Source organism: Myxine glutinosa, chromosome 14 (genome assembly GCF_964187855.1).
Source record: "Myxine glutinosa chromosome 14, kmMyxGlut1.1, whole genome shotgun sequence".
Taxonomy (NCBI): Eukaryota; Metazoa; Chordata; class Myxini; order Myxiniformes; family Myxinidae; genus Myxine; species Myxine glutinosa.
In genome coordinates this window covers 41,060,489-41,087,313 of record NC_136274.1, presented here as the reverse complement: position 1 = coordinate 41,087,313, position 26,825 = coordinate 41,060,489, and the positions used below count along the sequence as shown (strand labels likewise).

Here is a 26,825-nt window from a genome sequence, read left to right as displayed (position 1 = left end):
TTTCGGCTTCACCCATGCACCGTGTTTTACAGCTCCACCGACTTACTGTGTTTTTCGGCTTAACCTATCTACCGTATTTTTTTGTTTCGCCTAGCTACCATGTTTTTCGGTTTCACCTATCTACCGTATTTTTTTGGCTTCACCTATCTACCGTATTCTTTTGGCTTCACCTATCTACCGTATTCTTTTGGCTTCGCCTATCTACCGTATTATTTGGCTTCACCTATCTAACGTATTTTTTTGGCTTCGCCTATCTACCATGTTTTTCGGCTTCACCTATCTACCATATTTTTTTGGCTTCACCTATCTAACGTATTTTTTGGGCTTCGCCTATGTACCGTATTTTTTTGGATTCACCTATCTACCGTATTTTTTAGGCTTCACCTATCTACCGTATTTTTTTGGTTTAGCCTAGCTACCGTGTTTTTCGGCTTCACCTAACTACCGTATTTTTTTGGCTTCACCTATCTACCGTGTTTTTCGGCTTCACCTAACTACCGTATTTTTTTGGCTTCACCTATCTAACGTATTTTTTGGGCTTCGCCTATGTACCGTATTTTTTTGGATTCACCTATCTACAGTATTTTTTCGGCTTCACCTATCTACCGTATTTTTTTGGTTTAGCCTAGCTACCGTGTTTTTCGGCTTCACCTAACTACCGTATTTTTTTGGCTTCACCTATCTACCGTGGTTTTTGGCTTCACCTATCTACCGTATTTTTTTGGGTTTCACCTAGCTACCAGGTTTTTCGGCTTCACCTAACTACCGTATTTTTTTGGCTTCACCTATCTACCGTGGTTTTTGACTTCACCTATCTACCGTATTTTTTTTGGTTTCACCTACCTACCACGTTTTTCGGCTTCACCTAACTACCGTATTTTTTTGGCTTCGCCTATCTACTGTGTTTTTCGGCTTCACCTATCTACCGTATTTATTTTGCTTTCACCTAGCTACCGTGTTTTTCGGCTTCACCTATCTACCGTATTTTTTTGGCTTCGCCTATCTACCGTATTTTTTTGGCTTCACCTAGCTACTGTATTGTTTGGCTTCACCTATCTACCGTATTTTTTTGGCTTCACCTATCTACAGTATTTTTTGGGTTTCGCCTATCTACAGTATTTTTTTGGGCTTCGCCTATCTACCATATTTTTTTGGCTTCACCTAACTACAGTATTTTTTTGGTTTCGCCTATCTACCGTATTTTTTTGGCTTCACCGATCTACCGCATTTTTTTGGGCTCGCCTATCTACCGTATTTTTTTGGCTTCGCCTATCGACCGTATTTTTTTGGCTTCACCTATCTACCGCATTTTTTTGGCTTCGCCTATCTACTGTATTTTTTTGGCTTCACCTATCTACAGTATTTTTTTGGTTTCGCCTATCTACCGTATTTTTTTGGCTTCGCCTATCTTCAATATTTTTTGGCTTCACCTATCTTCCGCATTTTTTGGGCTTTGCCTATCTACTGTATTTTTCGGCTTCTCCTACAGTCGTGGCCAAAAATATTGGCTCCCTTGGCAAAATGAGTACCAGCTTTATGGTAACAGGGGCACTGCATCAACGGCACAGCCGCACTTCCAGAAACAAGACCGATAGTCCAACAACAGCATAGCCAGGCTTGGATCTGCTGAGTGGAGGATCTTCTGGCCCCCTGTCATTTGACCAGATCCTCAGCTCTGATTGGTGGGCGTTTGTGAGGGACATACTATCGTGGCCAAAATTATTGGCACCCTTCCACTTTTTTCAAATAATGCACCATTTCTTCCAGAAAATTGTTCAAATTATAAAATATTTTTGGTATCCACATATATATTTCTTTGGTTTGCAGTGGAACAAACCAAAAAAAGGTGCAAGAATTACTAAATCTTAGCTTATTCCACACAGAAATCCTAAAATGGCCTGGACAATATTAATGGCACCTTTTAGAAGTTGTTAGAAATAATTCGTTTTCAAGCAGGTGATTCTCCTTTACTTTGGAATTGAACTCACCTGTGGTGAGTTGCGGGTGCCTGCAATATAAAAATCACTCATTCAACCAGTTTGAACAGAGAAACGGAGTCATTCTGCTGATTTGTGTCACTGTGTGTACTGCAATGAGCATGGAGAAAAGAAAGAAAAGCAGAGAATTGCTGAGGAGGTGAGCCACAAGATTGTAGCCAAGCATGGGCAATCTCAAGACTACAAGTCCATCTCCAGAGACCTTGATGTTCCTGTGTCCACCATACGCAATGTTAACAGGAAGATTAAGGCCCATGGCACTGTAGCCAACCTCCCTGGACATGGTGGCAAGAGGAAACTTGATGGAAGATTGCAGCAAAGGATTGTTAGAATGGTGGAGAAAGCACCTCGATCAACTACCAAACAGATTCAAGCTCACCGACAGACACAAGGTATGACATTTTCAACTCGCACCATCCGTCGCCAACTCAATGAAAGGGGGTTCTATGTTAGGAGACCCAGGAGGACCCCACTGCTGAGAGAGAGAAATAAGAAAGCCCGACTAGAGTTTGCCAAAACACACCTGAACAAGCCAAAATTCGTCTGGAAGAATGTCCTGTGGACAGATGAGACCAAATTAAAGCTTCTTGGTCAAGCACATCATCTCTATGTTCACAGAAAACAAAATGAAGCCTTCAAAGAAAAGAACACCTTCCCTACAGTCAACCATGGAGGAGGTTCAGTGATGTTTTGGGGTTCCTGTGCTGCCTCTGGCACTGGGTGCGAGGAATGTGTGCATGGCATCATGAAATCAGGAGAATACCAAGGCATTCTGGAACGCAATGTTCAACCCAGTGTCAGAAAACTGGGTCTCCGTCAAAGGTCAATGGTCTTGCAGCAGGACAATGACCCCAAACACACTTCAAAAAGCACCAATGAATGGTTGAAGACAAAATGCTGGACTGTGCTGAAGTGGCCAGAAATGAGTCCAGATCTAAATCCCATTGAACACCTGTGGGGAGATCTGAAAACAGCAGTTGGGAGAAGGAACCCTTCAAATCTGGGATAACTGGAGCAGTTTGCACAAGAAGAGTGGGTCAAACTGCCAGCAGAGAGGTGTAGGAAGCTCATGCATGGCTATAGGAAGCACTTGACTGCAGTTATTTTGTCCAAAGGCCGTGCTACCAAATATTAAGTCTAGGTTGTCAATAATTTTGCTAATGCCATTTCTATTTATTTTCTGATTTAAAAGGATATATTAAGTTCTCAATCAAAAACAAAGGTTTTGTAATATTAACAGTGAAATAAAGAATTGTGGAGACGAAATACTTTTGTCAGTTTCAACTTGTTTTTGGAGAAAATTGTGAGTTATTTTTTAAAAAGTGCAAGGATGCCAATATCTTTGGCCATGACTGTATCTACCGTGTTTTTCGGTTTCACCTACGTACCGTGTTTTTCGGTTTTGATATATAAGATTACAACGATGGCGAAAGTTGGAGCAGAATCTGAGACAAATAAATCTTTCATCAGTCCGCCGTCCCATCTTTTACAGTGAAGTTACGTAGATAAACCAATGAAATTTAATGAGTGCGGAGTAGATACGACACAGGTATGACGGCCAAATGACCTACCTCCTCCTGTGTCCAGGTTTCTTGTTTGAAACTTTATAGTGAAGCTCGCTTGGTCCATCGTGTCCCCTCTACAAATCACCCAAATTGGAAATGGCAGACAGAGATGTTTTCAGTGTCAATACGGGGGTGTTCAAATGTTCTCGGAATGGGGTGCTCACCATAGACCAATAAATGGCAATTGTTTTATTATTATTATTATTAAGTTTAATAAGTGATTCGTAAGAAAAATGAGTTTCCTTCCATATTACATCAAAAAGGCATGGAAACCCGATCCAGCGTCTTGGACTCTTGTATCTCGTTTCTCGAACCTTCTGTACACCCTTGTATAGTTGTGTCGTGTATTCTTCTTCTTCGTTGTATTTGTACTCTTCATTTTCCGTCATCATCATATCTGTATAAATATTGTACTTGTCAAATCCCAGCTGTATCTTTTCTTTTCATTCTGTAGCCGTCACATTGTGAAACTCTTGCAAAAAAGATGCAACGAGACGTCATAAAATGGACAGTAAAGTGAGTTTGGAGTTTTATTTATTTTAAAAGACGTTCATCGCCCCATTTCTAACACCATATGCTACCACCTCCCTCCTTACCCCCCTCATCCCCTCCCTTCACTATAGACTATGGTACTCTCAAGCTGTTCAGCGGAACCTATAATTCAAAGCGGAGAAGACGAACAGGTTCATTTCATTCTCTTACCCACCTGTACTTGGTCTCTGACCCACCTGTACTGATCTTGTCTCTTACGCGCATGTTCCTCCCTCGTCTTTTAACCACGTGGATGTATATTGTCTAGCAACGCCCATCCTGCCAGTCTTACTTCGCCCCCACGAGTGCTCCGGTAAGGTCACCTTTTCAGCCGAGCCGTTATTTCCAGACATCATCCAAAACTACCAGAAGACTTCAACTCTGGATTGAACCGCTACCAGGTGTGGTAGTTCCACCTTACGTGCCACATCTGCCACAGAGCACCCCTCCTCGGGGATGGGACTATGCTTACCACGAGTCTATATCCATCACTACCTCTGCGTTTCGGATGCTTGCTGCTGATGCTCTTATTATTGGAAATCCATCCAGGTGATTCCACCCTACCTCCTCCCATGCCCCAACCGTCCCAATAGCTTGTCTCAAACGCACACATATACACAAACATGCACACACATATACACAGATATACACACACATATACACAAACATGTACACACATATACACAAGTATACAGACACATAAACACAAACATGTACACACATATACACAGATATACACACACATATACACAAACATGTACACACATATACACAGATATACACACACATATACACAAACATGTACACACATATACACAGATATACACACACATATACACAAACATGTACACATATATACACAGATATACACACACATATACACAAACATGTACACACATATACACACATATACACAAACATGTACACACATATACACAGATATACACACACACATATACACACATATACAAACATACACACACATACACACACACACACACACATGTACACACATGTACACACATATACACATGCACATATACACACATATACATACACACATATACAAACACACACACACACATACACACACACACATTTACACACACACTCATACACACACTCAGGTACACACACCCACACACACACCGGTCTGTGAATTATACTAAGGATGTCCTTTTCACATATCTTGTATAATTCTGAGTTGGACAACAGTGTGTACATATGCAATTCGGAAGAAGATTATTGGTTTCAGATCGTTCATTGTATTAATATATATTTTCCGCATATCTCACAGGATTGTGTTGGACAGGTGACCGCAATGGGTCATGACATGCTCATGGTCACATATCTTTTCCACATATCTCGTGGGATTGTTTTTTGGACAGGTGACCTTGACGGGCCATGACCTGCTCATGGTCACTTATATTTCCTGCATATATCATGAGATTGTGAGTTGGACAGGTGACCGTGGTGGGTGTGGAGGTTGTTTGAAAGCTTGGAGTGGGCAGAGTATTGATGCCTTAGGGTTGGTTGGGGGAAGGTTGAGGACTTGGGGTTTGTGGGGGGTGGGGTGGAATTGAGGACTTGAAGTCACATTTTACATTACATGGAATTTACACGGGTCCCTGCTCGTCTTAATGATAATACACTTGTTCATTTGTCCGTCCGTTTGTCTGTGTAACATTCCCTTCCACCAATTGGTTGGCAAAATAGTCTGACTCCTACCAAAATTTCTATTTGGAAAAATAATAATATGGCGGCCATGTTGGTGCTTCCTGTGATGCGAAGTCAAAGTCGTCTTCGGACCTTTTATATTCATGATCACCATGCCCTCCCTATACGTTTTCCCTTCATTGTAAATGGACCAAAGCGACGGATAAAATGATTTTGAGCTGTTGGGCGTCACGGGCCTTGTGAAGATCGGCCTCAGCGTTCAAGGCAATGGTGTGTTAACTTGTACAGCGCCGAAGAACAATGTGGCATTCTCTCAGTATGGCTTAGACCCATGTCATTTTAAAAGATCTTTGTCAGAGTTCATTATTTACTTTTAACGATGTGTGTATACAAATGAGGAAGAAAATAATTGGTTTTGAATCGTTTATAGTCACATACTAGAAGCACCAGGAAGAAGATAATTGGTTTCGGGTGGTTTGGTGTCACATATCTTTTCCGCATATCTCGCGAGATTATGAGTTGGACAGTCCACCGTGATGGGCCATGAACTGCTCATGGTCACATATCTTTTCAACATATCTCGCGAGATTATGAGTTGGACAGTCCACCGTGATGGGCCATGAACTGCTCACGGTCACATATCTTTTCAACATATCTCGTGAGATTATGAGTTGGACAGTCCACCGTGATGGGCCATGAACATGGAACAACAACACGACAACAACACGTGATGGGCTATCAAGTAGGAAAGCCGATGCGAACGTGCGGATGCGCTTTCTTGGTCATGCCCTAGCGTCTCCGAGTAGGTGGTGGTGCTGGTCCACTAAAGGTCCATTTTCTTAATAGAGCGTGAAGGTGCTCACAGGAATTGTCAAGACCCAAACGAATCCCAGAGGGGTCTCCACTGCATCCCATCATGAGGACGTTTCTGCTGAGCATCCATGGGAATCGAACCTACAGATGGAAGAAGAAGAACCAAAAAATTTGCTTCTCCATATGCATACTAGGGCTGCCAAAGCATCTTTTCCTTTGGGAATAGGGGACACATTCCTGGACTGGTCTCCATTCCGACAAAGGATACTCAGATAGCTCATTCTTCTGAGTAAGTTGGTATTCATTTTGCTGCCATATGAATGATGACAGACTGAGTGAGTCAACTCACCTGGTGTTATTTTAATGGCATGACATGGCCTTTGAGGAACTTAACGATTATGCCAACAAGAAGCTTCCATTACTGAAGGTGATGCAACAAAAGGTCACTCACCTCGACCACTGGGCCACGCAAAAGAAGTTGGACAGTTTATTTGTGGGGGTTCTGGGAAGATGTTGAAATGACATGGCTGTTGTTGGAGTTGTTGTTGTTGGAGCTGTTGCTGAGGGTCGATTTTTGAAATGTGCACCCATTGGTCGGCCAGCTGCTGGACCACACCCACATCTGTCGCTTGACTCCACCCACCACAGCACCGAGACAAAATGATTTAGCCGCCGTTTTGGTTTTCTGTTGGGCCTAACACAATACGCCTGTAGGCCTCTGCTGATTATACAGTGGCTGGGTGTTTTGCCTCAGATGTCCATTGGCTTTGTTTGCATCGAATGTTACTCAGGATGAGGGACCCAGGAAAATCTAATTATATGTCGAATAATAGTAAGGTTAATTAAACCCATCAGAACGCACGGTATCAAGCGTTACATTACGCAAATTGCAAAAAATAATGTTAGGTAATTTTTGAAGGGCCCCATATTGGGGTCTAGCAATCTGTGATCGTGTGACGAATCAACCCGTTCTAATATAACCGTGGCGGAGGCTAACATGGATTAAAAAGGTGTCGAGTTAATTTTTTACTAGTTTTCCGATCTCACTGTTTATCTTTTAAGAGTGTTTTAAATGCAGGTTTTCCAGTCGGCCCATTACTGGATTTTGTCGCAGGTTGTGACCACATTGTGGTCATTCTTGTTATTTATTTATTTTTGTTCTTTAATACAGTGTTGTGTCTCATAACTCAGCCGGCCTATTCCCTTTCTTACCCCATGTTGTCCTTGCTTTTTCTTCGTGTGTACAGGACCTGTTCAGGATGTCTCGGTGCTCTTGCAGAGCGAACGTGCCATGCTCCTTGCTGGGGATGTGCTCAGGTTGTTTTGCCGTGTAGAAATTACCCCACCAGGTCTTGTGCGCATCTCTTGGGATCCTCCTCTGAAAGAGGTAAGGCTTCTACTGTGCTTTTCGTACATGTGGGAGGATTCCATTTTTGGGGGGGCTGGGGTGGAGGACTCTTATTGTTGAGCAAGTCAGAAGTTGGAAATGGTGATGAAGGTGCTAAAATGAATGCATCTTATTCACTTGTTGTGTGCAAGGCTCATCGGACGCAAGAGGGGTATATGAAGGGCAAGTTATTTGTGGCCTTAGAGACCCTGATATTGGATCCTGTGATGGCCAATCACAGCGGCAAATACACCTGCCAGGTGCATACACCTTACAAGGCCTACAGCAATGCCAGCATCAACATCAGGGTGTTCGGTGAGGTCAACAGGTGTATTGTGTGCCTTGATTGTGCCAGTTGTATCTGCTCTCGACCTGTTCCACTACCAAGTGCACATCATCGTGACATTGTGCCCTATTTCCCCTAGAGCATGGCTTCCTTTCATTCCTGAACATCAGCTCCTCTGCTGTCCTGCGCATCACTGAACAACACTCTGTCTCTGTGCAATCTTTCCTGGTTGCCTTCCCCGCACCATTAGCGTGGTGCTGGCAAGGCCCATTCTCCACTTCCCAGCCATCATATGACACTCTAACGACAGCACCGTGTTTGAGGAACAGTAACTCCAGCCACACAACACTGAAGGTCTCACCTCTACAAGCCCTTGAGGACTTCAGGTGAGAACGAGAACTCTAGTGCCTTGATCGGGATGAATGGCCCATCGTACGTGTGTGGTTCCTTTGACATTGCACTCCTATTTCCAGGTACAAGAGTTCATTGCTCCTAGCTAGAGTACATCTGCAAGACGCAGGATTCTATATGTTCTCGGTATGCAACAAAAATGCCAACATTACTCAGATGTACGAGTTAGAGGTCTTAGGTACGTATGAAGTGCTCCAGGAGTCTTCAGCAAACCTCATCATTCCTTTTTTAAACATGGCCCCCGTCAGTGTTAACGTCTTTGTGGAAGTGTCTGTAGATATCATATTACATCTCTATCTCTCAGCCAGGATCTGGAGTCGCTGGATGTTCCACTGGGTGTTCAGCTCATCGCTGGTCCTGTTTGTACTTGTTCTTGCTTTCTCCATTGTTGCCTACAAGTACTGCACGGTGAGGAATGTCTTTTACACCACTTTATTTAATAAGTTACATTAGTTATTCATGCCTGTTGTTTGCGTCCTTTATGATGTCCCTAAAAACAATGAGGTTGCTGCTTTAAATGTTTTTCAATCTTATTTGATTGCCACACAGACAGACTAATAACATCACCTTACCCCCTCCGTGTGCATGCACGCTTGGGTTAAGTTTCTGTACAATTTGCCAAATTCAGAGTCAAAGTCCTGCTGAACTGCAGCTTCGTGTTCCGATTTGTGTTCTACGGGGTTCAAAATGTAGAATTCAGTTGTTATTAAGTAGTTCCTCAATCAGAGACAGACAGACAAAGTGAACCAATTGCTTAACCCCGCTTTTCGCATCGCGCCCGTGGGGGTTAAACCCCGCTTTTCGCATCGCGCCCGTGGGGGTTAAACCCCGCTTTTCGCATCGCCCCGTGGGGGTTAAACCCCGCTTTTCGCATCGCCCCGTGGGGGTTAAACCCCGCTTTTCGCATCGCCCCGTGGGGGTTAAAACCCGCTTTTCGCATCGCCCCGTGGGGGTTAAAACCCGCTTTTCGCATCGCCCCGTGGGGGTTAAACACCGCTTTTCGCATCGCCCCCGTGGGGGTTAAACACCGCTTTTCGCATCGCCCCCATGGGGGTTAAACCCCGCTTTTCGCATCACGCTCGTGGGGGTTAAACCCCGCCTTTCGCATCACGCTCGTGGGGGTTAAACCCCGCTTTTCGCATCACGCTCGTGGGGGTTAAACCCCGCTTTTCGCATCACGCTCGTGGGGGTTAAACCCCGCTTTTCGCATCACGCTCGTGGGGGTTAAACCCCGCTTTTCGCATAGCGCTCGTGGGGGGTAATGACATTCTGAACTGAACCATTAATGTGATGATATGAAGCAGTATAGGAGTCCCTTAAATTGGTACCCATCTTTATTTATTGAATGATGATATGAAGCAGTATAGGAGTCCCTTAAATTGGTACCCATCTTTATTTATTGAATGATGATATGAAGCAGTGTCGGAGTCCCTTAAATTGGTACCCATCTTTATTTATTGAATGATGATATGAAGCAGTGTCGGAGTCCCTTAAATTGGTACCCATCTTTATTTATTGAATGATGATATGAAGCAGTGTCGGAGTCCCTTAAATTGGTACCCATCTTTATTTATTGAATGATGATATGAAGCAGTGTAGGAGTCCCTTAAATTGGTACCCATCTTTATTTATTGAATGATTATATGAAGCAGTGTAGGAGTCCCTTAAATTGGTACCCATCTTTATTTATTGAATGATGATATGAAGCAGTGTCGGAGTCCCTTAAATTGGTACCCATCTTTATTTATTGAATGATGATATGAAGCAGTGTCGGAGTCCCTTAAATTGGTACCCATCTTTATTTATTGAATGATTATATGAAGCAGTGTAGGAGTCCCTTAAATTGGTACCCATCTTTATTTATTGAATGATGATATGAAGCAGTGTCGGAGTCCCTTAAATTGGTACCCATCTTTATTTATTGAATGATTATATGAAGCAGTGTAGGAGTCCCTTAAATTGGTACCCATCTTTATTTATTGAATGATGATATGAAGCAGTGTCGGAGTCCCTTAAATTGGTACCCATCTTTATTTATTGAATGATGATATGAAGCAGTGTCGGAGTCCCTTAAATTGGTACCCATCTTTATTTATTGAATGATGATATGAAGCAGTGTCGGAGTCCCTTAAATTGGTACCCATCTTTATTTATTGAATGATGATATGAAGCAGTGTCGGAGTCCCTTAAATTGGTACCCATCTTTATTTATTGAATGATGATATGAAGCAGTGTCGGAGTCCCTTAAATTGGTACCCATCTTTATTTATTGAATGATGATATGAAGCAGTGTCGGAGTCCCTTAAATTGGTACCCATCTTTATTTATTGAATACAACAAGCGAACACAACTTTGTCGTTGAGTATAGAACAGTTAGAGTAATGTTTGAAGTTTTGTTTAGTAGTCAACATGTCCACGTGTTTGTTTGTGTGTTTGTTTGTGCTTTTGTGTGTTTGTTTGTGCTTTTGTGTGTTTGTACGTAATTCTTTCACGGCCCTAGAATTATTATTAGCACCTAGAGGCCCCAAATTTTGGGTGTATGCACTTCAGAATCTGTGCAAGGTTTTAATCTTCTATATGTTAACCATGAATGCCCATTGAGGCCACCAAAGGCTGCTATAAAGTTTATATTGGGATGTAGCACCAGGCAATGCTGCCACTGGCCTGCAGGCAAAAGGTAACAAACATGAGGCCAATAACTCCATATAGTTTTTCAATGTCCAACACGTCCCGAAACTCTCGCCCAGAAAACATCACCCAGCTGGGCAGTACCGGGTATCGATGGACTGCAATCTTTCAATGTCCAACACCGAGTTCTGTCTTTGAGGGTGGTACAATTAACAATGACTTGAATTTTTCCCCTTTTTTCCAGCGACCCCAATTTGAGGTTCGTTGGAGGATTGTGGACGTGGAAAGGTCAGACGGCGAGCGATACAGCTACATCAACCCGGCCCTGCTCCCCTACAGCAACAAGTGGGAACTGAACCGGGAACAGCTTGCATTTGGTGTGTCATCTGGAGTGCCGACTAAGGTTTTACTTGTGACCTGTCTGTTCCTGTCGGTGCTTTGTACTTTCCATCTGTCGTTCAGGTGACTGTTCAATAAAAGATTCTACCTGTTGTCACATGCAGCACTAATGGGTGGCCGATGGTCCTACAATTGTCTTTTGTTATTTCTCTCACTCATCAAAGTTTTGGACATTTTCGTTGATATTATTAGTTTTAAGGTCACGCTCATCCTCTTTTCTGCACTCATTAACCATCCCTAGCCCACCTCTTCCTTCTTAGTTATTGGATTTTCTCACCTCTCCCTCATGCTCTTTCTACTTCCATTTTTATTTAATTGCAGGTTTCCTCTTCCTCTTCTTCATGAGTTTAGATGCAGCTTGTTCCACCACCTATGTCTTTCTTCTTCCCCTCCCTTTGATCACATTCTTCCTCCAAGTGTCCCTGTGCTGTGTCTCTCTTCCTTACTGTTGGTGTGTTTCCCAACATTCCACTATGTTCTCCTTCTGTTATTTTCTGGTCCGTTCTGTGTTCTTCCTCTTCCACAGGCCTCGACTTCATATATGCAAAATATACAATTATAATACACTAAAAGGAGGAGGTGGTGGGAGGGCAAATTCAGTCCCCGTTAAAATGTTTGTGGGAGAAGAAAGGCAGGCTAAGGAGGAAAGAGAAATGAAAACGAGATTTTTTATATTCGTGCTTGGAATATGTACACACCTTGTAAGAGATTGGAGGGCGAGGAGTGGATTGCCCAGGCATGGGCGGACTGGCCATAGGGCATTTGGGCAATGCCCGGTGGGCTGGGACCGCTGGGTAAAAAATGGGCCGCTGGGCTGGATAAAAAAAACTGCTGAAAAAAAAATTGTCACGGAAAACGGCAATGGGCTCTCCAATATTCGATGTGTTCACGGTTTGAAATACGTAACGTAACGTTTGTGACGATGTTTGTGACTTTTGTGTTCACGGTAGTGTTTGATGTGACGGTGTGAACGTAATTTCGTAATGGTTTTCGTTTTTATTTTCGTAATCGTTTAATGAACGTTTAATGAGCGTAAGAATAATGTTTAATGGTCATTAGATGAATGAATGAATGTTATGAATAATGCCATGGCGTCGCGTTGGCAGCAGTGACAATATAAAAATGTTTGCCAAGAACTTCAAAGAGAGAAAAGGAACTTTTATCAGCAATGTCGTGTATCCTGAAGTTCTAAGCTGAAGAAGAGGTACCGTACAAAATCATTCCATTTTTTTTCCTAAAGAAAAGCGAACAGTTTATATCACTAATCACGATTTGAAATACGATGGAATAATATTTACCGATATGAACAGTGATGTGGTTTTTTTATTCAAATTCTAAAAATACTGTTTAGATTTTGATGATTTGTATGTGATATTTAACGGATGTTTATATAAATCGCGCCTCCTAATTGAAGCCCCGCCCTTTGGGCGGGTACCGTGCATATATAATGACGACACAACAATTTTTATCGCTTTGCTTTGAAGAACGGGAATGAAGGGGGATGAGCGCGTTAATATGTCTGGTTGAAGGCTGTGGGCTGTGAGGTGAGGGGTTTTAAGCCAGATTTTAGTCTTACAGCCGCCATGTTGGTGCTCACTGTCACTGCGATGCGAAGCGAAAGACGCCTCAGAGCTGTTACGTTCACAATCGCTATGTCGTATGTACTCCCGATACGTGTTTCCTTCATTGTAAAAACTACCAAGTCAACAGTAAACAGGATTTTGAGCCGATAGGCCAAGTAAGTTTAGATAGGTTTACTGACGACTGATCTAGTATTGATAACAATGTCGCGAACTGACTTACGATGCTAAATTATTTTTTTTTCAGCATCTGCATCTGTAACCAACAATGGATAAAGCAAACCAGAAGAGGAGAAAAGGAGGTGCTGAGAAGGAACGTGATCGAAAGAAAAAGAAACTGTCAGATAGTGCTTCAAAGTGCAGAAACCTTTTGGATCTGTTCAAGAGTACTAATACTGGGCCTGGTGAAGTCAGTGAACACGGGGATAAGGATACTGAATCGGTAGCTGGACCATCAGCAGCTGAATTGGTAGATGATCAATTGGCAGCTGAATCAGTGGATGACCAATTGGCAGCTGAATCTGCAGAATTGGTGCAAATTGGTTAACACGAACAGGTACGGTCAGCTGAGAGAGATGTACCTGCTGCAGCTGCTACACTTGCAGAGGAGTGATACCCCTCGATTAACTACTTTATGAAACCATGTAGAGATGAAGATTGTTTGCTGTTTTGGAATTACCACCCTAATCAAAAAACTGACAACCGAGTGGTCAAGAGGTGTTTCATGCGAAAAGATGGTACAAACAGATGGTGGTTGTCATACAACAAGGACAATCATTCTCTTCACTGTTCAGTGTGCTTGGCGTTTTCCAGCACCTCAGACTGGTCCACGTTCATCGAGGGAATGACTGACTGGCGACATGTACATACACGTGTTGAAGAACATGAACGCTCTTCTTTTCATTTGAGATGCTCTACAGCATACCTGGTAGATCGACAACAGTCCAGCGTTTCTCACCTGCTCGCACGTAGCCATCATGATGAAGTTAGAAAGAGACGGCAAGTGATGGAAAGAGTTGTGGATGTGGTCAAACTCATTGGTAAGAGGGGACTGAGCTACAGAGGAAGTAATGAAGAAGCAGCATACACACTTGACAATGAGGAGATCGACCATGGTACATTTCTGGAAGTTGTAAAACTACTTCGGAAGTATGATTCCTGCACAGCCGATCATCTCTCTCACGTTGTCCAGAACAGCAAGAAGCAACATGAGAAGGCAAAGAGTTCACGAGGTCGAGGCTCCTTGGTAACTTTGCTGTCTAAAACTACAGTGAATTCTGTTATCACAGTTATCCGGGATAAGATACGTCAGTGGATTTCTGAAGAAGTAACACATGTTTGCTGTGGAAATTGATACCACTCAAGACATCTCACACAAGACCAGTGCTCTGTTGTTCTTAGATATGTTGACAGCACTGGCACTATCCAAGAAAGATTAGTGAGTGTGGTGAAATGTGAGGAATCTACTGGCGAAGCTTTTGTGCAACTTGTTTCTGAAGTCTTGTTAGGACTGAATCTTGACCTCAAGACCTGTGTTGGAAACTCAACTGATGGTGCAGCAAACATGCAGGGGCGCTACAAAGGCTTCAGTACTCTGCTATGAAAGGAAGCTCCAATGCAGATCCATGTTTGGTGCCACGCACATGTGTTAAATCTCGTTGTGACCGAAGCTGCAAGTGTTGTGGTGACTAGCGCATCACTGTTCTCACTACTGAATGATATTGCAGTATTCTTTCGGGAATCTTATCAACGAATGAACATCTGGAGACGACACTCCACTACTGTGAAACGAATGGGAACTATCGGAGAAACCAGATGGTGGTCAAAGGATGCCGCCTTGAAGAAGGTTTTTGGTTCATTCAACAATCCAACTGGAGCGCTTTTCATGGAAGTTATCACCACTCGTAATGCCATACTTGTTGCTGACCAGATCCAAGCAGCTGTTAAGGCCAAGGTGAAGGGATACATTGCCAGTCTCCTGCAGTTTGAAACAATTCTGACTGCACAAGTATATCTGCAAGTATTCTCCCGCACTACAGCGCTCTCCAAGTATCTACAAACTGTGCAATTGGATCTGCTGACTGTGCACCGGATGGTGGATGAATTGCTAGAGAATATGCAGATGCTACGGGATGACTTCCAAGCTTGTCATGATGCAGCTGCAAATTTTGTTCAATTGGCTAATGACCAGCTGGATGAAATGGATGTAAATCTTGTTATGGAAGAGTCCCTTCCTATAAAACGGCAAAGACGGCACAAACGCATTGATGGCGAACTGTCCATAGATGCGGCTACATCAGCTTCTGACCCAGTAAAGAAGTATCGCATTGAAGTGTACAACCGAATAGTGGACACTATTGTGAGCAGCATTGTGCAGCGGTTTGACAGATCAGCAACATCAACATTGTATGCTGATCTCTCACTTCTTCACCCAAGGAACTTTGATCAAGTGCCTTCGGGAGCTATGGAAGAGCTGCACAAACATTTGCTGAGATTTGATGATGGTGTCACTGCGGAACAGCTACGAAAAGAACTGCAAAGCCTTGGAGAACAATGGTCAACACTGAAACAATCAGTAGCAGATGCTTATACAGTGCAGGAGGACAGTGAGTCTGAACAGGACAGGAAGACTCTGCCAAGTACATGTAAGTCATGTAAAGCCTGTCCTCTCTGCTGCTACAAGGTGCTCTTCAAGTTGAACCTCTTCACTGATGTCTACAAGAGCGTTGGGTTTGCCAACAAGCTGCTGCTAACGCTGCCTGTGTCACAAGTGGCATGTGAACGGTCTTTCTCTGCTTTGAAGAGAATCAAAAGCCGTCTGAGAAGTACAATGACACAAGAACATCTTGAGGTGTTCATGTTGATGTCTGTGGAAAAAGGGAACCTGGCCAAACTTGACACTGAGGATATCATTGATGGTGTGCCTGCCAGAAGCAGCGAACTGCGCAGGCACCCACTCTCTTAGACATGACATGTGCTTGTGTTACTGAAAATAAATTTAATTTTTAGTGGATTTTTTTTTTTCAAACATTTCGTCTATTTCCTCCGATAAGCAACATATAAATGAATAATGGGCCGACCTAGGTGAAGGATGCCCGGGCCGGTTTTATGACCCAGTCCGCTACTGTGCCCAGGTAACAATCATGAAGAGCTGGCTTGACCACATTTAGTAGAAGGCAAGTGCACTTGAGATTTTTATGGAATCGGGGTATGAAAGAGGAAATGTCCTTTACGTTTTTAGATATATTTTGGTGTAATAATTATTTTGGTCTTAGCAAGGGAATGAATGAAGGGGAAATGAGGAGAGAGGAGGGGAGGAAACAGTACCGTGCAAGTGAGAGGTTAAGCAGGGTAGAAACTATGGTGGGTGGCGATGGAGGATGACATGGGATGGTCATGCACCACTTGCTAGAAGCCCTGGAGGGAAGAGAGGGATATAACAACCTCTGGAAGGCGGATTCACAAATGGCAGGAAAGAGGAACAAAGGAGTGGAGATGGGTGATAACCTTGGATTCTGGAAGTGTCACCAGGAGGGGGTTACTGAAGGAGTGCGTCTATCCTGGAAATGCTCGGGAGGGTCAGAGAGAGAGCATATCGAGCAAGACTAGAGGACAGACCACTGACTTGTCTGCTATATGAAAGCAACAGGTCTTGTGCTTCAGGCTCATCATGGTAGATTCCAACAATGTTGAAAACGTATAAGTTCTACAGAATCTAGGAAAGGCAAATGTGAGGTGGGAATGTCAGCCTGTAGGGGAGAGCCCCTGATATGCACCCAGGGGCACCTTAGGGTAAAGCCATGATCTGGCTGGCTGGAACTACAAATGTCCCTCAGATATTGGAAATCTTGGTGCAACATCAATAAAGTGATACAAACTCCTCCTAGGCTGAGACCTAGGTCTGTTCAGCCCCACTGAGAAGCCGGAATGTGTGCCGAAAATAACTACATCGGCACTCAGTAGAGTGCATACCTCTGCCAGGCTGAATAGTTTATGTATCCCACTTATAGGCCAGATCTGGATCCGGAAATGAACCTAAATCGAATCGGCTTGGCCTTATCATCTAACCAACTCATCCACCAAGTCTTGTCATAATTGTAACACAAATTTTTTGAAATATTGTGCTATATATCTTTTTTGACCCCATCTCTCACTTATGGTGAAGGGTGAAGTGGTGGTGAAGTGGTATGGTGAAAGTAAAAGACCCCATCAATGGTGAAGAATCACTTTAAAAGTTCTCGTATCCGGATCCGGATTTGGATCTTCACTAAAATCGAATCGATTCGTCCTTGTCACACACCCAACCTGTCCACCAACTTTCGTCCGAATCTGTCCATAACCTTTTGAGATGTCATGCTATATATCGGTTTTCACCTTTCTCTCAATGGTGAAGAATCATTGGAATGTAGAGGAGAAGGAGATCATCCTCTACTGCGAAGCGTATTCTGCGCACGAGGAATGGGGGAGGCACGTAAAGAGAGAACATTTCATAGACCAACTCGGTCCTTGAAACGTGATCCTTTACCGCAATACAGGTGGATACTTTTGAGTCCTTGGATGACTCTTCCACCTTCTGAAACCTGCAGTAAATGAAGATTACAACCAATGGGAGCAGTACTCCATTGAGCTAGAACAAAGGCCTCGTTGGCGATGAGTAATTCTGCTTTTTTCGAGGAAAGACTTGGGAAAAACTTTCAAAGAAAGGCTAATCCTTTCATGAAGTGCTCATTATGTTGTGATCACCTTTGAGTAAACTTCTCTTGTACAGTTCTTCAAGTGTTTATTCGGGGGTGCAGCTCAGGGAAGATGTTACAGTGCGTCAAGAGCTGCCGTATCGGTGTGGCCGTGCAGGAAGACAGGTGTGATGGTGTTTTGTTTTTCCAGGTCGCACAATTGGAGCAGGAGAATTTGGCCATGTTGTTGTCGCCAAACTGATGGGGGGACTGCAAACCGGAGACCACTTTGGCAGGGTTGCCGTGAAGATGCTCAAATGTGAGTGGCTGATTTGCACTGACTCTATTGGTCGAGACGGTGAAAGTTTGGGTTTGATTCCCGCAGTGACTATAATCTGTCGGATAGGTGCTTTTCAGGTAGGCGATATAAAGTGCGTCTGTTGGCATCACTTGTTGGATGTTTAAAATCCCATGGTGTCTTCCGTGAAGAATAGGTGAGTTTTCAAATTCATGCTGAAACTTGCAGTGGGCACCACATCAGCGGCACAAACCGTGCTCCAAGCAATTATGAAACTAGAGGGCCAAATTTGTTGTTTAATCCCATCCGATAAGCATTCTGTGCTGCCAATCGCTCGTTGACTCTTCCCGAAGGCCACATGGCATTTTTGACGTCCACCAGCTAATGTTAGTAGACAGACCATCCGGGTTAACGTCCATCCGAGGGGCTGCACACGCATTGATGAATTTATAAATGAAATATAATTAGCTGACAATTGAGTATCCTACTATCCTACCTCTTTAACGACCCCAATCACTTCCACATTCTTGTGGGGTCGACTGGGTTTTCATGAACTGGCCAGCCAGTCCTGACGTTCAACTGAAGGTGATTTGGGCAGAAATGTGTGTTTCGTTCAGGGGTTTTTCAAATGGAAATCACTTCAAACAAGGCAAAAGTCACTCGAGGTCAGAGGCTCCATGAAAGCTTTTTTTAAGGTTAAATCAAAACAAGTCAGAGGAAGAGAAAGGGAAGAACAAAACATCCAAGACACTGACATAGAATTACCAAAATACATTCACAAGAGAGGTGGTGGCAATCGACTTACGGTGAGAGAGTGGTTGAAGAGGTGAACCCATCTCCACACCAACCAGGTTGACAATGCGTTTCTGGAGCATATCAAGTAAAAAATAAGTGACAGGCTGGTGCTCCAGCCCAAATGTGGCAACAGTTCTCCATGAGGGGACGTATAGTTGCCTTATACAGGTACAAAATGGCCTCAGGAGGGTAAATACCTCTGCACTCGATAAAGACAACCAACTTGTTTGGAAGCACTCTTAGCAATACCAGAATTGTAGTTTTCTCAACTTTGTGGAGGTCAAGCAATACCAGAATTGTAGAGGTCAAGACCATGAAGATTAAGTTCAGATGATTCTGGCAAGGTTGAAGACCCAATGTTTACAGAAGGGAAACACCTGTTTCTAAAGCAGGAAATGGACAACAATTTGGTTAGCCCATCCTCTGCACTGAGGGAAGACGGGTTTTACAATCACGTCTACGTCTGTGCGTCTGTCTGTCTGTCTATCCAGGCCATAAATTTTTATCATTTCAGCTTTTGTCATCAAATTTTCAAACAAAGCTATATTATGAGAATATGGAGATGATGATCAGCATCACATACAATCATTAATTTTCATCCAATTGCCCTGAAATTTTAAGGATTTGCACATTGGGTCACTGATTAGTTCACCAATCAAAAGCTGGAAGACAATTGTGGTGTTTTTTTTAAACAAAAGGTCAAAGCTAGAAGCCGACTGTTTTTTGTAGATCAAAAGGTCAAAGGTCAAAGTTGCATAAAATTGTCAATTTTCATCTGATTGACTTGAAATTTGAGCAGCGTTTGCATATTGGGTCACAGAAGCCTATACTATTGCTTTTTTTGTATACAAGATCGAGGCTCGTGTAAGAGCTAACATCAATCACAAAAAAAAAAATGGACACACAAAACATACAATAAAGGGAGCGGGAGATAAGATGGGGAGGGAGGGGGAAGCACACAAGCACAACAGCAGAGAACAGGGACAACAGAAGATCTGTGGGAGGGAGAGGGCTTAGGGGGAGGAGGCATGGGAAGGCAGGGGTGGGAGGGGGGAGGTATAAAACATATGGACACTTAGAACTTCCAGGATTTGAATTAACGGGGGTAGAAGAGATCAAGGTTTTGGATGGGGGAAGACAAGAGATGGTGGCGGACAGCTGTTTTAACGACCTGGAGGGAGGAGTGGGATTGATGAGAGTGAGGGAGTTTGTTCCAGAGGCGGAAGAAAAGAGGAATGAAGGAGTGAAAGGTCAAAAGGTGGTCAAAAAAAGTTAAAAGTGTTCAAAAAAGTTGTCTGGTCAAGCAGTTTTGTGGTCAAAAGGTTAAGGTCTCCTAATATCGACAATTGTTTTGCTTTTTTTTTTTTGCTGTTTTCGCCATGTTTAGCAAACAGAAGAAGTCCGAATACAAAGAGGACGTGGACCGGCTATGCATTTTTAGATGCCTTCTAGTTACCTCCGCCACCAAAGGTGGGTGGAGGCTATGTTTTCACCCCTGTCTGTCTGTCCGTGTGTCTGTCTGTCTGTCTGTCTGTCTGTCCGTTTGTGAACAAAATATCTCAAAAGGTTGTGGACGGATTCGGACGAAGTTTGGCAGAGATGTAGCGTATGTGACAAGGACGAAATGATTCGATTTTGGTGAAGATCCGGATTCGGATCCGGTTTTGAGAATTATTTAATTTATAAGTGATTCTTAACCATTGGGAGATTGGGCCAAAAACGATACATAACAGGATATCTCAAAAGGGTATGGATGGATTTGGTCGAAACTTGTTGGACAGGTTGTGTGTGTGACAAGGAAGAATCGATTCAATTTTGGTGAAGATCCGGATCCGGCTAGTAGAATGTTTTAAGTGATTCTTCACCATTGAGTGATATGGCCAACCAGGTGGAGGTATGCTCTCTACTGAGTGACGTTCTAGTTTTCTTTGCATTGAAGGTTACCAGCCAATAATTTCCACACATTCTCCAAATCATTGTCCAGAGAAACTCCGACCTCTTTACGAGTGGCATTGAGTGAATCAGCAGATGTACAGAAGAGTGAGGAATCATCAGCATACATGGCTAGCTGAGACAGAACATTATCAGGAAGATAATTGATATGAACAAGGAACAATGTGGGACCAAGGACAAAAACCTGTGGAACACCAGAATTTATGGAGCAAGGAGGAGAAGATTGACCCTCAGGTACCACCTTCATCTTGCGATTTGTAAGGACAGCTGAGATGATTGAATGCATCACTCCAGATACACCATATGACTGAAGCTTGTGGAGCAGACCCCTGTGCCACACCTTGTCAAAGTAGGTGGTTCAGATATCCAAAACACCTTGAATCGAAAAACAACTGATCTGGTAATAAGTTGCCCACTCTTCTTGAAAGACACTGTGGGATCTTTAAGGTCCACCAACTAATGTACTAGCAGTACGGGACACCCAGCTTAACGTCCATACGAGGGACGGTGCATTTTTGTGATGCAACGTCCTTCCAGTGAAGCACCAGTGCGGCAGTTTATTGTGTACCAATACCATGGACAAATTACTCCATGCCTACAGTTTCTCATTGTGACGCAGGAAGTTGGTTAAATCTGTTTGAATGTTTAGTAAGATTAAGTTAATGGTAAGAATTGGAATGGTACATAGATGTGAAGTACATCATATTGTGGTGATGGGTAAAATGGCCTACTGGTTACTACCCTACCTCGCTAGAGGTTAGAGGTTACCCTCGCTAGAGGAGAGGCTGTTGCATTTGGGTTCATTTGTCTGTCTGTCTGTCTGTCCGCACAGAGTGTGAATATGTGTATTAATTCCATTTGACCAATATATACCTTTAGACCCGTTGAGACCCATAAGACCCTGAATACCCCGAAGACCTTTTAAGACTCCTAAGACCCTTTAAGACTCCCAAGATTCTTTTAGATGACTTGGGGTTTAGACACTTAAGGCCTTTGTAGACCTTTGAGACCCCTAAGGCACTTAAGACATTGTAGATCCCATTAGACCCAATCGACCACTAAGACCCTTTAAAACCCTAAGACCATGAACACCCTATAGACCCCCTTAAGCTCATAAAACCTCATAAACCTCGTTACACCCTTTAGGACCCTTACACCCCAAGGACCCTTAAACTCTTTTCTATGCATTAGACCATTTTAGATCTTTATCCCTTTACACCTTTTAATACCCTATAGACTGCTTTGACCTTTAGACCCTTTTAGACCCTTTTAGACATTTTAAGACTCTTTAGACCCTTTTAGTCTATTCCGACCTTTTAGACCTTAAAAGACACCCTTTAGATCCATTCGACTTTTTAAGACCCTTTAGATACTTGAGACCATTTCGACCCTTTAGACCCATTTAGACCTATTCAGACCTTTCAACCTTCAGACCATTTGACCTTTACACATTTACAACTAGACCATTTACACCTTTCATGAGCAACAAACGATCTTTCATTTAGTACATCCTTTCATTTATTTGCCACACAAAACAACTCCTGGTGAGGGTCTGCAATCTGTTTGCTCTTTCTTGTTTTCTCGTAAAATCCTTTGATATAATTGGAAGAAAAAAATAGCTGCAAAATTAATATTTGACAACGGAGAAAAATCTGATCACCCGAGTACGAGTATTGAAAATTCACAACTCATCATCTCTTGCTTCATCCCCACTGGAGGCAGACACAAAGAGATAGACGCAGCGAGAGAATTAATATGTCACTGCTAATCCTGCTAGGGATGTACAAGTAACTTCTCCTGGTCACGTGACGCTGAAAAGTAGAGTCGGTGACGATGTTGAATATAAATTAAATTACTTGGCACTAAAGCTGAGCAACTGATCCAAAGTTGACTGTGTAAAACATGCCATATATATATATATATTGTTATGAATTTTGGGGTAGTAATATATAGATTCAGGTAGGTCTGCATAGGTAAATGCTCCGATGATCGGGGGTAGAAAGAAGCTTCTTCTTCTTCTTTCTTCTATGCCCACATGCTTCTGCCGCTATTGAACACCACCTCCATTAACGCTCGATTTGCTATCCGTGATTTCCTGGTCTTCATCAAGGGGAATTGCAGGACAATATATATATAGCATGTATGCATGACTCGTGAATGTTTTGCAGCTGTAGAGGAACTCAGGTAGAGTTTGAAACGGCAAAGATCAAACCGCATATTTACATTATATGTGACTTTAGTCTTTTGGGATGAAACCTGATGTAATTGCATCAGTGGTCAGCGGCTGATAATGTTGAATTATATCCTTGTGTGTGTCGCCAGCGAATGCCCGTGCGACGGAGAAAGAGGCCTTGCTGTCGGAGCTTAAAATCCTCAGCCATCTTGGCGGCCACCTGAACATAGTGAACCTGCTGGGTGCCTGTACCGAACGTGGTATGCCAAGCAATTTCAAGCGAACTCGGCTGGCCATGGTGCTGTGCCACAAATAATTGAAGTCCAAGGAATTTGCATCGTTGCAATTGTTGATGTGCAAACGTGCGCTGACTGTGCATGCAGACCCGCTCCTCGTGGTCACCGAGTATTGCTGCTACGGAGATCTTCTCAGTTTTCTGCGAAGCAAGCGGTCACATTTCTGGCTTCGTTCAAAACCATGTGGTCCATTGCATGAGTACCACAACACTGGTGCTGCCCGGTGAGTCTCCCTGAAGTTACTTTGCTCACATTGTACACCTTGCACGCAAGACTTAGGTATTCAGTGAGTACCTTGTCGAGAAGAATCCTGATAGCAAAACTAAGAATGGCCCTCATTATATCCAGTAGTAGTTATTAGGCAGACATTTTCTATTAATAAAACCCCAAGGTTGGTTGTGATCTTTGTGCAATATGCTTGCTTATTATCCAATAATGCTGCCTGGCATCGGGAGCTTCTTACCAACTGTCGCCACTTTTGGCTGTATTGGGTCCACCTTCCGATATTTCTTCCAGATGACCTTCATTCTTTTCTTAATTCCTTATTGACAGTACTTGGCAAGGTCTCTCTTGGCCATCCAACCCTTCTCTTCCCGTCTGGTGTCTTTTCCGTATGTCTTGATTCTTCATACGTAACACATGACCATTCCATGTCCACCTCCTCATTTTAATCTCTTCTACGATGTTTTGCCTCCATACTTCCTCCTTTCGACCTTTGTCTTATGAGCGATGTCAGGCCAGAAGATTCTCAAGATTTTCTTCAGGCTCATGGAGATGAGAGACTGCAGTTTGTTATTTGTGAGGTGATTTTCCTAGATTCACATCCCAATAGGACTGACTTCACGTTGCTGTCATAGATCCTCAGCTTAGTTTTGGTGTTGTACTTATTTGGCTTCCAAATATCCTTCAGTCTCATGAATGCATCCCTTGCCTTTTTGTATCCGTTTTAGTACTTCTGCGTCTTCCCCTCCTGTTATGGTGACCGTGGTCCCCAGATATGGGAACTTATCAACCTCTCTGATTGGGGAATTGTTGCACATGGTGTTGTTGTCGTCGTTGTTGTACAGCCCTGGACAGTTCTCTCGAACAAGCCCGCAGCATGGAGACAGCCGATCGATCTCGCAGGAGCGACCCAGAGATCCCCCACATCCCGGATGGTGTACCGTTGCCTTCACGAAGTCAGGGCCATGACAGAGTTGGAGAGAGACAAGAGGGAAAGGGCCGGTCCATGGGGACTGATGGACACTCAGACCATGACCGCACTGCCCTGACGAATCCAGGCAGCAGGGAATAATGGGGAAGATTTGGGGTACAACCACCGTGAAGAGTCGTCTCCGATAGTTGTCCATGGTGATGTTGTTGGTGTGTGTGGCATGTATGTTAATGCTTTTGTGCTTTGGCTATGTTAACCTTCAGCCCCACTTGCACCATGTACACCTGCAGCCTATCTGCTCTCTTCTGCATGCTATGTAAGGAATGCGACATCAAACAGATGTCATCTGCAAACCAGAGTTCCTCTAGCTATTGTCTTTCTTTCCCCTCTATTCCTCTGGTTCCTCGAGCTACATACAGCGTCTCTCCTCTGGGCCGGTGTTCCTGCCTCACACCTAGCTCGGCTTCACGCTGTTGAAACCAAAGCTTTCAGAATCATTGGAATCTCCTGCGATGAAGCTAACTCCGAGGGCCTTTCACTTACTCACCGCAGGCAGGTTGGTGGTCTTTCTGTCTTCTACCGACTCCTCTCCGGCCTTGCTCCCCCATCTCTCTCTGTGCTCTGTCCCCCAAATATTCCTACAGGTCGCACAAGATCTGCCTGCAACCCTCTTCTGGTTAAACTGCTAAAATCAACACTCTCTGCTCACCTTCACGCCTTCATTCCTCTTTTCCCCCACCTCTGGAACAAACTCCCTCACTCTTTTCAATCCCACTCCTCCCTCCAGGTCTTTAAAACAGCTCTTCACCACCATCTCTTATCTTCCCCCATCCAAAACCTTGATCTTTTCTACCCCCGTTAATTCACCCCAGATCCACTTTTCTGAAATACCGACTTCTTTCCTGGAAGTCCTTGCAGTGTCCATGTGTTTTTGTTTTATACCTCTCCCACCCCCACCCCCCTTCCCACGCCGCTTCCCCCAAAGCCCTCTCCCTCCCACAGATCTCCCGATGTCCCTGCTCTCAAATGTTGTGTTTGTGTGCTTCCCTCTCTCCCCCCATCTTGTCTTCCACTCCCTTTTTTATGTATTATGTGTCCGCTTTTTTTTGTCATTAATGTTAGGTCTTACACGAGCCTCGATCTTGTGTACCAAAAATTTTTTTAACAAACAAATTGGTTCATATCCAAGGTATCCTGTTCCTTCTCTCATGCTCAATTGTTTACCACAACATCCAGTCCAACACCACTAAAAACAGCAATAGAGATAACCTGCCAGATTGTCCAATAGAGATTGTCTGACCACTGCAGTGATTTCAAATTCGAATGACAACTTATTATTGGAAATGACAAGCACTTGTATCCATTGTAGGTACTCTTCATCATCCGTAGAAATGTATCTGGTACTTCATAGTCTCAGTATATTCCACATTGCCCCTCTATTCAAATGCCGTTTCAAAGACAGTGGATGATCGGTAAAGGTTTGCATTCCATTCATTGCATTGTTACCTCTGCCATTGAATGTGGACGGAGGTTACGTTATCAACCCTGTCTGTTTGTCTGTCTGTTTGTCTGTCTGTCTGAACAGGATATCTCAAAACGTTGTGGACGGATTCGGACGAAACCTGGTGGACAGGTTGGGTGGCTGCCAAGGACAAACTGATTCGATTTTGGTGAAGAATCGAATCCAGATTCAGATATGGGAATTATTTAATTTTTCAATTGATTCTTCGCCATCGAGAGATAGGGCCAAAGACGATATCCAAGCACAGTATTTTAAAAAGTCGTGGACGGATTCGGACGAAACTTGGTGAATGAGTTGGGTAGGTGACAAGAACAAGCCGATTTAATTTCGGATCAGGTCCGGATCCAGATCTGGCCTAACGGTGCGCTACAAAACATAAACTGTTCAGCCTGGCGGAGGTTTGCGCTCTATCGTGTGTCGTTCTCATTCCTTTATTGTTCCTTATGTGAAGATCTGATCCCCACATTTTCTGTTTCTCCAAATCCAGCTGGTTCATTTCTTATGATACTGTCAACACCCTTTTGCATTATATTCAGTATTATCTTGCAAAGCACTTTGCTGGCAATGTATTATGCTCCCTCACTCTAACAGCTGGGACACTCCTCTTCACTTTCCACATTCCGTTATTTCCCTTTTCTCTGGTAGTTTGATTATTAGACCACATCTCTATTGCTCAATAAGGTTTTCT

General features: G+C 43.5%; 1 protein-coding gene across 1 annotated transcript in view; it reads left to right on the top strand.

Annotated features, from left to right (window-relative positions):
• The first annotated feature begins 4,324 nt into the window (after positions 1–4,324).
• LOC137439652 (mast/stem cell growth factor receptor kita-like) overlaps positions 4,325–26,825 on the top strand; it is a 103,219-nt gene continuing 80,718 nt past the window's right edge. Inside the window, exons 1-10 of the mRNA XM_068135615.2 lie at positions 4,325–4,642; positions 7,831–7,970; positions 8,123–8,285; positions 8,396–8,642; positions 8,730–8,845; positions 8,972–9,075; positions 11,540–11,672; positions 18,159–18,266; positions 23,316–23,426; positions 23,550–23,685. Of these exons, the coding sequence (XP_067991716.2) occupies positions 4,558–4,642; positions 7,831–7,970; positions 8,123–8,285; positions 8,396–8,642; positions 8,730–8,845; positions 8,972–9,075; positions 11,540–11,672; positions 18,159–18,266; positions 23,316–23,426; positions 23,550–23,685 (1,343 nt within the window). The 5' untranslated portion in view covers positions 4,325–4,557. The remainder of the gene's footprint in view (positions 4,643–7,830; positions 7,971–8,122; positions 8,286–8,395; positions 8,643–8,729; positions 8,846–8,971; positions 9,076–11,539; positions 11,673–18,158; positions 18,267–23,315; positions 23,427–23,549; positions 23,686–26,825) is intronic.